Source organism: Ananas comosus, linkage group 13, assembly GCF_001540865.1.
Source record: "Ananas comosus cultivar F153 linkage group 13, ASM154086v1, whole genome shotgun sequence".
Classification (NCBI taxonomy): Eukaryota; Viridiplantae; Streptophyta; class Magnoliopsida; order Poales; family Bromeliaceae; genus Ananas; species Ananas comosus.
Genome location: NC_033633.1, coordinates 3,445,990 through 3,458,535, shown reverse-complemented (window position 1 = coordinate 3,458,535; position 12,546 = coordinate 3,445,990). Strand labels below are relative to the sequence as shown.

At 32.8% G+C, this 12,546-nt stretch overlaps 1 protein-coding gene across 1 annotated transcript; it reads right to left on the bottom strand.

Moving 5' to 3' along the window:
• On the bottom strand, positions 319-12,237 carry LOC109719701 (probable rhamnogalacturonate lyase B). Its single transcript, XM_020246484.1, has 16 exons — positions 12,174-12,237; positions 11,333-11,388; positions 11,092-11,216; positions 10,893-10,952; positions 10,494-10,610; positions 10,299-10,418; positions 9,854-9,995; positions 9,596-9,766; positions 8,765-8,923; positions 7,331-7,437; positions 4,720-4,810; positions 3,748-3,889; positions 2,655-2,811; positions 914-1,030; positions 619-742; positions 319-546 (listed from the first exon to the last, which is right to left on the bottom strand). Exons 1-16 carry the CDS (start codon positions 12,235-12,237, stop codon positions 319-321), a joined length of 1,980 nt encoding a protein of 659 aa, XP_020102073.1.

The following is a 12,546-nucleotide window of genomic DNA, read 5'->3' as shown; positions in this document are numbered from 1 at the left end:
CTCGCCTAATAACTTGGGGCGTTGAAGCTTCACTAACTAAACGATAAAAATGAACAGAATATCCAAGTGAGGAGATCTTACTAGCCAATTAAGCTTCTCAACGAGCAAAAAAGGATGGTTGATGCATGGTCCTTCTACATCATGTTTTAGAAGTTTTCAGTAATTACCGGACTTAGGGTTGAAGTTTCTTGGTGCAAGTCGGACCGATTTAGGGCTTTTTCACTTATTCGCATGCGTAATATAATCGCAAACATTACATTCTCGATGATCTTGCAAGCAATTTGGTAATTTTTAGGTTTATATTTTGCAACCACACATTTAAGGTCCTTCCAATCGAAGATAATCGTACATAACACCATAAAACACATGCCCTCCCTTGGCTTGAGTTAGATAGATCGTATTCTCGCCCGTATAGAGCAATCTCCCTTCTATCCTTACATCAAAGTTCCACTGAAGGCCATGTATTCCATGCCTCGCAATCGCGTTGCCGTCCCCGAACGCTACCGTCGTAAAATGCGGTTCTCCATTCGGGTTGTTCACTCGAACCTTGATGTAGAAACAAAGTGAATAATGCGACTAAAGCGTGCGAAAGCTAAACGAAAGGGAAATGATCCAAACCTCTAAGCGAGCGTAATGTGCAGCTGCGATGGCCAAACGCAATGTATATGTCCTACTAGTTTCGACAAAGTTTAAGCTAAATTTTATCCTCCATGTTGTTGGTTCGAAAGAGTTCCCTACTTTCCTGCATGCAACAAAACATTGTTATAAAAACACTCGAACCCACAAACCTAAATCTTGTTATATCCACAGAAAATCTTTCAAATTAAATAGCACAAAGTACTCGAAAATGTGCTCGAGATCGATAAATAACGATATGTGAAGAGAGAAAGAGCCTAAAAATCATGTATATTACCTTGTAACGTGCGCGAAAAACCAATCTCTTTTGTAATCACTAACTCCGACCTTATAAACAAGATCTTCTTTCGGGTACAAATCCGCATACCTCTCCCATAAACCATACTGTCTATACCTGTCAAATAAAAGTAAAAAAAAAAGTGTTTCAAAATCCGAAACTTATAATAACTAAAAGGATTAATTGCATACAACTTTCTGTAAACATATCGAATAGCAGATATATCCGTACAAAGTTCAACCATTCTAACGTTTTCAAATATATCTCTATTAGGATTTGTTATAAAAATATAGTTAATCATAGATAAAATACTTAATCCTGGTTAGTAAATAAAATAAATTGACCTTTTTATCCTCTGATATTATTTGTGATAGTAGAAAGAAAAAAAATGTTCATTGAAAATTTATAAAAGAACATTTCTATATAATTCTAACAGTTGAGACTTTTAGAGGGACATATTTGTGATGACAAAAATGTTATTTTACTTATTTTCTATTAAGAAATAAACCATACTCTAATGATAACAAATTAGAGGAAAAAATATAAATATCACTGAACTTTTATAGAAATAAATACAATAAATTAAACTTTGTAGGAATATATTTGCTATTCGATATGTTTACAGGGAGCTGTATGAAATTAATTCTAACTTAAAAATTAATATTATCACATTGGGGTTGCTTCAACTAGCGGTTTTAGTTACTAGATTGAACCAATGACGTCAACATGATAGAGTAATTAATTTTAATTGTGTTGTGCAAAATGAAATGTATTTCATAATTAATCTCAGTATCCTATATGGTTATAATATACTTGATTAGTGTTTTTTAGAGATTATAAAGTACAAGGTTTTTTATTTGTTTTAGGCCGCATGTATGGCGTTATTAATCTATTTGACCAGTTTGAAAAAATTTAGAATGAACGACATGAGTTCACTTATTGGATAGTGTAACGGTCCAACTCACTAGTACTAATAACTCATAGATCCTAAATTATCAGCCCAAAATACTTTAGATTAATTATTATTATTATATACTAGGGCCTCAATCACACACATAAACAAGAGTTATCTCGAGATGTGGTGTAGTATTTTTATCCCGAATAGCACTTAGATTTCACACTTTGAGCTAGTATATATATACTCAGCTATGATATATACCAAAGGTAACAGGTCCGAGCCATTAGCATAATAACTCGTTTGGCCAAAATCACTTTCAGCATGTATTCGACTCTGATACCAAGTATAACCAACTGAACCACTAGTAAAAATTAATAACTCGTTGGACTCAAACCACTTTCGTCTGGTTTCCAAATGTAACAGTACCAACCACTTGTAAAGATAACTCGCAGGTCCCAAACTACTAGCCCAAAATGTTAAAATTCGGTTATTATTACAAGGTCCTAATTCCTTATATCGATGTGGGACTATTGGCTATTGCAGTATGATTAAACCCAGTTATTATTATTAGAGAACCTGATATATACCTTATATTTAGTTAAGATTATTATTAGATCCCTTATATTTAGTTAAGTCAACTAGTCTTATAAGTTGAATTGAACAGCTCTAGACGTTGGATCATAGTCAGACCGCTCTAACTGGCAAATTTGAAATTGATTTAAAACACTCGAAAAAAAACGCCAACGAAATTAAAACTATGGGGGTAAAAGTAAAACACCACTAATTTATAAACAACTTGATTATAATATGCTTTAATAGCAAGGTCTCTAGTTGTGAACTTACTTTTCCGGATGGTTGATGAAAAGCCTGTTGACGTATTCTGGCCTTGGATCCGGAACGAAGAACTCGGCGGCCGAACGGTCCGGAACGCCGATTTCCCACAGAGTGGGCCCACTTCTCGGAGGTTCAAATACGAGCGTTCCGAGTTTGATGCTTCCACCTAATTATTATTATCAAAAAAAAATAAAGGGCAAATTGCATGTACATATACATAGTCCTCAAATTATAAGCCGGGCAACACTTTAGTCCTGAAACTTTAATAATTGTTATAATTAATCTTTTACTCGAATTTAAGAATTTTTACAATCAGGTCCCACAATCCAATTTAGTTAAATAAATATTGACGCATATATCGCTGATATAAAAGTAATGTAACATTTTAAATTATTGGCGCATCATTAATTACAATATTGTTATATTATTTTTACGTTGGAGATATATTAAAAGTTAGTCAACCAAACTAAGCTATAAGATTTGATTACAGTAATTTTAAAATTTTGCGCAAAAAAATTATAACAAATTGAAGTTTAAAAATCAAAGTGTCAACCGTGTCATAATTTTTTTTGAAAGAGAAAGGTAGCATGCTACCCCTTCGCTTATTTCTTTTCAAATAAACTTAACTAAAAATATAAAGTAACTAGGTTACTAACTTGGGACCTTGGGTACCAACTATCAAGTCTTTTACTACTTGCTCTAAGGACAGTTGGTTAAGCCAGTGTCAGAGGTTTTCTTATTTAATGCGTAAAGTCGCACAACTAGTTCCTGAGCTTTATAAATAATTGATCTTTGAGACTCTAAACTCTTAAAATTATTTCACTTCAGTCTTATTCTTGTTCATGGAAATTAATTAAAAAAAAAAAATTATTGTCTATTGAATTATAGTCTTTTTTTATTTTTTTAGAAATTAAATCATTAAATTGAAAATCTAAATTAAGATGGTTGGAGTAAGAATCAATAGATTCGTAGTTTATGAACATACAAATGAACTAGGTGCAAACAAGGCAAGGACTAAAATGATACTGTTCTAAAAGTTCAGAATTTTGAATATTTGAACTTAAAAAAGTTTAAGGATCAGAATGAAACTATAGAAATTAACCTGGATTAACAGTTATTGTGGACTTGTGCATGAAATCACCAATAAATCCAGGGACCCATGCGTAAAGATTGTAGCGTCCGGGTCGAATGTTCTTGATAACAAAATCACCTCTGGGATTACTTCTGGTCCAAAACTGATATCCCTGTAAATATAATAAAATATAAGGTTGTTTTTTTTCTGTAAAATTGTATAGGCCTTTCCTTCCTGGACTATATGAAATTTTAAAGAAAAAAAATGAACAAAGACACCCTGAACTTTGACTAATTTTCAAACAGATGCCCAAACTTCTGATTTCGCAATTGGACCATAAACTTTATTAAATAGTTCAATAATCCACTCTCTTCAACCAAACTTACTAATTGCACCGTTGTTTTGTTCGCATACAATCTTATATAAGCTTCAAAAATATTTTATATTTCCAAATCTTATAAGATTGTGTGCACGACATGCAACTAAAACGGCTATGTATGTATTAGTGATTTTGATTGAAGAGACGGAGCTTATTAAACTATTTGATGGAGATTAGGGGTCTAATTTTTTAAAGCTGAAAACTAGCACCTTTTAGCAAAAGAGCTGAAGTTCGGGCGGTCTTTGTGTTTTTTTTTTTTTCCTCTCTACTTACAACCCCTTTTAGGGTTTTTAAATAAGATACTTAAAACTTTAAAAGTTTTGATTTTACTTCCTTGTGCGCTAAAATAGATGTAATGCTTCTTATAAGATAGTCCGTCGAAATGTTACAAATATTAGAAAGATAGGATAGTAAAAAAATCAAAACTTTTAAAATTTAGGTTTTTATTTCAAAAACACTATAAGATCAGGTAGTAAAATCGAAGTTTTTTACGGTTCTTTTTATATACTTCAGAAATACGATATAGTTCAGATTAGTTTTGCACAAACATATTTTTCTTTATTTTTGAGGATTAAAGTGTAAAATTGAAACTGCATAGTTGTTGTTGTTTTTTTTTCTTTTACCTTTCTTTCTCTTTGCCATGATCCTGGTTCTCCTGGTAGTGCCAAGCCAATATATGCCCCTTCTGCATGTATATCATATTTGCTAATGCATCTGAAACATTAATTAAGCACCACATTTGCTTAGTAATTAATCTTTTTTAAATTTGCATGAACAAATGCTTACATGGATAAGAAGTTATTATAGGGTTAATACATCCTACTACAATGTACTTTACTCTTATTTTCATCTGCTACATTAGTTACTTTTTTTTTTTTTGTTTTTGAAAGACACCATCGTATAATATATTTTATCAATCTCCACACAATATTTTAGATTATTTTTTTTCTTTTCTATCTTGGACTATTCTTTTCTCATAAATATTATGCAACTATTTCTTTTTCTCGCTAAACTCTATATGACCGTTAATAAACCTATAAATTTAGAAAAGAATCCAACAAATTCATTAAAAATGCGCAGGCTAAATAGTAGAAAAAATATAAAATAAATTTTTATGATAACTCGCTAAAATCTTCTATCAAGTTACTTTTAACTATTTTTTTTATCTATATGTACTCTGTTGTTTTTCATATTAAAATGAGCTAAATACATGTTGTATCACTTTCGATCAGTATTTTTTAGTATTTTTCATCCAAATTGATAGGTTTATTGCTTATAGTTTAAAGAATTGAAAAACAGAATAATTGAGTGGTGTCTTTGATAAAAAATAATACAATATAGGAAAAAAAAAAAAAAAACCCGTAAGGCAAAGTGTGGTTGGTGTAATTAAGTCTTATTTACATCATGTAAGGAGTAGGGCTACTATACTCTTATGAGTATAGAGTTCTTTATATTCATAAGTTGTTTTCGATGATGGAGCTTCCGAATCGACAATCCATTCCGTTAAATATGATCTAGGGTATTTCAAACTTCTAGAAAATAAATTTCGTAATTTTTCAAAATCATAATAAAGTCCATCAAGTGGGTATAAAATGAACGGTCAAAATCGAACGACGTCCTAAAAATAGACGATCGGATCATTCAATTTAAAATCAGAGTTATTGATCTTTATCTAAGTAATGAATAAAATTTTCTATAAAAATTTCAACATATTCCGATTATTTACACCGTTAAACTACCAAGCATTCCATACCGGCCGTTAAAAATTGTCAATTTTGTGATCTTTTGATCGTAAGGTAAATGATGTCAAAAAAATTATAAAATTTGATTTCTAGAAGTTTTAAATGTTTTAGATAATGTTTAACGATATAGATTGTCGATTCGGAAACTCTATCATTGAAAACGACTTATGAGTACGAAGGTGATCGTACTCATAAGAGTATAGTAGCCGAACTCTCAGGTACGTTACTTTTGAAAGTGGACAAACTGATAAACAGTGAATGTTTTGAAACATCTGTGCCTAAATATTTAACCCAATAAACTTTTGTGTGCTCCTTTTCTAGTGAAGAAATTGTATATATATATATATATATATATATATATAGAGTAGAGCTAGAATACTTGTAAAAATATCACCCAAGTGATACTTGTGTGTTTTTAACCCTTGGATGGAGAGATGTGAGGTTGAGATGATGGTGGTAGGTGGTGGTAGGTGGAATAGTGTTTGATCCAAGAACTATTAGTAATCAAAAAGTAGATCTAATGGCTAAAAACACACAAGTATCACTTGGGTGATACTTGTAAAAGTATTCTAGCCCTACTCTATATATATATATATATATATATATATATGTGTGTGTGTGTGTGTGCGCGCGCGCGCGCGCGCTTGCGCGTGTATATGTGTGTTTATTTTGGAGTTTTTAGCACTATGTTATTGGTGCCATTAAGTTTTTGGCCTTTGAATGAAGCAATGTACGATTAGGATGATAGTGGTTCCCTAAAATTAATCTAATGGTAGAAAACTTGATAGCACCAAGTGTTGCTATCAATAGCATTGTAGTCAGATTCTCTTTCTCTATATATAGAGAGAGAGAGAGAGAGAGTCTGGCTACTATATTCTTATGAGTACGATTATCTTCATACTCATAAGTCGTTTTCGATGATAGAGTTTCTGAATCAACGATCCATACTGTTAAACATTATTTAAAGCATTTAAAACTTCTAAAAATCAAATTTTATAATTTTTCGACATCATTTATCTTACGATCAAAAGGTTACAAAATTGACAATTTTTAACGGCCGGCATGAAATACTTGCTAGTTTAACCATATAAAAAGAATTGGAATAGGTTGAAATTTTGATAGAAAATTATATTCACTACCTAAATAAAGATCAATAACTCCGATATTAAATTAAAGGATCTGATTATTCAGTTTAGGATGCCGTTCGATTTTGACCGTTCATTTTATTCCCGCTTGATGGACTTTATTATGATTTCGAAAAATTACGAAATTTATTTTCTAGAAGTTGCAAATACTCTAGATCATATTTAACGAACTAGATCGTAAATTCAGAAGCTCCATCATCAAAAATAACTTATGAGTACGAAGGGCTGTATTCTCTTAAGAGTAATAATTTATGATCATCATGTGAAACTATAAAAATGCCTTTAAGAAAGTTTACTGTTTTTTTTTTTTTTTTTTTCTTTCTTTGAAGTTGAATTAAAAAGTGTACCTATCTCGAACCATTAGTTTGCCAAAAACCAAGCCTCTTTGGTTCAATTTTGGAAAGTCCAATGATGCAGGAAAACCATAGGGCCATCTCTTTGTCTCAATTTGCATCTGAAAATATAAGAGAAAGAAAATTAGCAAGAGTGATTAACAACACCACAAGCTAACTAAGGCCTTGTTTGACGTCGTTGCCTTTTTTGTATTTTGAAATACTAATTCTATATAATTTGATATATCTATGGAGGAATTTTTATTTTGTTGTGACAATCGATTAGCCTGCACAATATACCCATACCAAGTGATGGATGAGGACTTCTTTAAAACAATCTTGAAAGCAGGAAAAAAAAAAAAAAAAAAAAAAAAAAAAAAAAAAAAAAAAAAAAAAAAAAAAAAAAAAAAAAAACTGCTTCCAAATTTTTGATTTTTTTTTTTATTAATGTTGAAAAATGTGCTTGGATGTAAGAATTGCAAGAGATCCAAATACTGTTTCAAATTCTATTTAAACGAATAAAAAGAGAGTGATGGTGCCAAATGAGACCTTACTAATTTTGGAAATGGTACAATTTATAAGAGCTTAGCCAGAGTGTTTATGAAATTATGAATTCGATGATCGGCTCTATTAGATATGATTGAATCTATTAAAAATATTTTTAAATTCACTGTTTTATGACATTATTTATTTGGAAAATAAGTGGGTTCAAAATAAACGGCTAAAATAAAAATATTATAAAAAAAAGATGATACTAGAACTTAAATTTCAAATGAAACAAATTAATCGTATTCTAGATAGCGGAAAAAAAATTTCTATCAAAATTTCTCTGTTGAATTATTCTACACTGTTAAATTTAAATACATCGCATTGACCATAAAATTTGTTAGTTTTGAAACCTTTCAATACTAAAAAAATAATATTAAAAGTAGTGAAATTCGAAAATCTAAGTAATTCTAATAATGTAGATCATATTTAATAAGACCGATTGTCAATTTGAATGTCCATGTGCTTCGAAAAGTCGATTTAAAAGATCCTACTCCAATAGTCCTAGGGGGGCCATTTGCTTTTAGATTTGTAATATTTCAAAAATACTGCATATTATACATTTGGAATGGCTAAGTTTGTTTGTTACCAAACTCTTATCAATCAGTTTAGATTGAAAAATTATTAAGAACTTGAGACGATCCGACCTGTTAGCAATAAAAACTCGTTGGGTCCAAATCACGTACCGGCCCCAAATGCTTAAACTCAATTATTATTACTAGTGTGTCCATTACTTATAAAACTATCACACTCTTTCATATTATTCGATGAGGGTCTATTAGAATGTCACATACTTCTCTCGTTTAGATCTAACGTTCGATGTGGTACTATTGAGATGTCACAAACTAGTATATTTTTATTAATGGATTACTAATTATTTGAATTTGGATCCTAATTTATTACCTGGGCTTTTGCATTCTCCCAGAGGTGGAGTGCAACATCTCTTTGGTTTGCAGCAGAATTCAAGTAGATGAAAATGGGGCCTAAAACTTTCTTCCAGTGCTCGCCGTCCTCCAGTCGGAAATGCGCGCTCCTTCCCGTATAGTGATCGCTCAGAAAAATCTGTATATGTCGTACGCATCATCGATGAATAAATTACATACTTTCAAATGACTAGTAGTAACTGTTAATATATATTTCTGAGCTCGTTTCCTGCTATAATCGATAGATATTTTTGGACAATATGGTATAAGAGTCAAATTTTAAATTCCTTTCATTTTGCCGAGCCATGGGTTCAACTGCCACTTGTAACATTTAGCCAATTAAATTTTTATCTCATATCTCATCTATCAATTTTACGTACCCTTCAATCTATTAAGCACATCAGTCGGATGTTAATATACCTTAACTTGCTTAAGAAAAATAATGACAATAAACGTACAGAACTTATCTGAACAATGTATTATTTGAATCGGCTATCCAGCTTTTCAAAATTTTGATTTTATTATCAAATCTTACAATTTGTTTGATTTGAGTCAGTCAACATCACTTTGACTTCAAAATTTGAATATGTTGTTTATTTTTACAAATTTAACCTGTATATTTTTTATGCAATTTTCTCAACTCTTTATTCATTAAAATAAGTAGTTAGTTTTGAAGTCAAATCAAACGAATTGAAAGGTTGGATAGCAAAATCAAAATTTCAAAAAGATTGAATAGCCGACTCAAAATAATTTATAATTCAGGTAAGTTTTGTATGTTTTGTTTTTTACCGAAACAAAAAGCGCAGCTCACCGCCAAAGAGGTCGGACCGACATGAGAGGTGAGTTCCTGCCTAAGGGGCCCACCGGCGCGGAATTCGTTGCTGGGTGTGATGACCCAGAAACCAGTTGGTGGATCAGAGCAGATCCATCCGTGCACCCTACTGTCCTTGTTAGCAACCGTGTACTGGTACTTATCATCCACCTGATCATAAGCCTCAGTATCAATAGAGTTTATTTACTTACGCAGAATTAAAGTTTTGATTTTGCTGATCATCGAGTTGGATTTTACCTCGCCCTTGAACTCGGGCTCGAGCGGGTTCACGATTCGAACCGCTTCCTTGTACGCCAATGTCACCGCTCGTGGGAACTGCCGATCCTCAGCTCTCGGCATTTTTCTTCTTCTGTCGTCAGCTACCGCCATGTATCGGAACCTGACAAGCCGATAAATCACCAAATTCAATTAGGTTCATCATAATACAACAATGTGCTGGCTTAAAGGGCCAACATCCTATCCTATGGCAGGAGGTCAGATTGGGCTGAGTCATGCTCGAAGTGGCGTGTGGCTGAATGAGTCGAGTCACAATTGAAATCTGTGGGCACTATATCTATAACTTTAAGTGAATTAGTTATAATTTTCTAACAGTTCGAGCTTTCAGGATTAAAGGTTAGCGCCAACGATCTGGCACAATGCAGCTAAGAGAATAAGGAAGAAGAAGAAAAAGAAAAGTTCTTACTTGTCTTCGCGAAGCTTGAAGGCGATTCGAGTCTCCGAAAGGTCTAAACCGGGCCAGCCTCTCTTATGCTCGAAGATCGCATAGCTGTAAAACCCTGAGCTACCGAGAAGCACTATATACCTGATCAAATCTTCGAGTTATTGTACACACTGATTGAAAATCATTCTTTTTTATATTAGGTTTTCGATTGCGTACCTTATATCGACATTCAATCGGACACCGTTACGTAGCGACGGATTCCATGTTCTGCTGAAAGAAACCTCCACCTGATGCTCCTTCTGCACTATGACCTTAAATTCTGCACCTTCCAATCTGCATAACATATATATCTCTGCCCCTTTTTCAGAATAAGCAGTTTTTGCATGCATGTACTAACACTTAACATTATAGTGCAGTTTCAATTAGATCCTCCTCAATTCAATTGTTATAGGGTTTTTTTTATTTCGTCGCAATCTTACCCTTTTGTTAAATTTGTGCAAAACATTGTGCTAACTTTTAAAATTCTAGCTAATACAGATATTTGTACTCAGAAACTTAACGAAAAAAAGGTAAGATCGCGAGGAAATGCATTTAAGAAAGAAATTACAAACTCACATCGCGAAAACTCCTCTTTTTTGTCCAGAACCAGGAAAGTTCCATACAAGATCCCAATACCTAAAAGCCACGCATAGGATTGAATTAATTTTACACAAACCATGCATATCCTACAAAGTTCAACAGTTTTTTTTTTTCTCTTTTTTTGTTTCTCTTTTTTTTTTGTACTGTATCAGTAGGTGTTTATGAAACTACGTACCCGCCTAAATTGCTTTGGTTAGATGAATACTGCAACAAATTATCAATACCATTGTACCGAATTCCCGTAATGCGACCCTCGGGCTTCGATATGGTTAGTTCGATGATGTCGTTGCTGATAATCACCTGAAAACACAGTTATTTGTGTACATAAAATCATAGCATCAGTCACTAAATGAAAATATGAAAGGAATTACCACATGTAGTTTATTAGCAAGTCACAAAGAGCATTGTTTTATCACCTGGTTGTACTCTACATGTAGTAGAACACCTTGCGTCGACGCCGCCGAGGGAATTGCTAAAGATAAAAGCCATGAACATGAGAGAACTACACATACAAAAAAGTGAGAACCCATGTATAATAAGTTGATCAATGTTGCACAAGTTTTTTTTTTTTTTTTTTAAATCTTTCTAAGGAAATTTATGTGCAAGGAGTGAGTTTAAATAGTTCTTAAAAGAGATTTGCTATTAAACTGATTCATTGAGAATACACTGAGCCTATTGATTTTCAACAGGTTGTTGTTTCTCCTTTCGTGAACTTTTTCTTTTCAGTAATAAATGGGGAGTGCATTAAATTGTCTTAAAGCAAATGTAAGTTGATACTTTGGCTTACTATGTGTGTTTAAGTAAAATGTGAACACATTAAAGTAACTCAAGCATGTTTAATTGGACTTCATTATGATAGAGCCTTATTAATTAGTGCTTGTTTCTTTTTTTTTTGAGGAAACAGGGATGTTCCCTATTTGTGAGAACAATACAAAGGACCACTGCCGAGGGTCAGTAGTTAAAGTCCAAGAAAACAGAGACTAAGAGCAACATAATAGGAAAGAAAAAAATTAAACAAAATGAAGATGGCTAATATAATCAACTCCTACTAGCTTCCCACCACAGATAACCAAAGCTTTACCGTATTAATGACCCTATTTGCAGTCTCCTCACAGCGGATGAGGCGGCCGTTGAAGATTCGTCAGTTTCTCTGATTCCATAATTCCCAACACGCCGCTGCCAAACAGATATCAAAGTTTCTTTTTAAAAGCCCCTTCAGTGACTGTCTTGCTCGATTCCACCTGGTTGGTAAGTTACTTGGGAGATCCGTCACCAATTTGTGAGTATTTGGAATATCTTTTAGGAGGTAGTTCCACACCATCGTCGCATAATTGCAGGAGAAGAGGATGTGCTCAAGAGTTTCGTCGTCAGCATAGCAAAAAACACAGATTGAGGGGCCTTGCCAGCCCCTCTTAGATAAATTGTCGGCTGTCAAGATTTTGTTGCGTCCAGCAAGCCACAAGAAAACTTTAACTCTTAAGGGGATTTTTAGTTTCCAGAGGTAAGGGGTAGTGCATACATCAATTACGTCACCAATTAGTGCTTGTTTCACTTGGCCCTTTGTATACTTTAAGCAAGTAACGATATTAACAGCGCTATTTTTACTATGATCTGCAGATTAGATAAATTT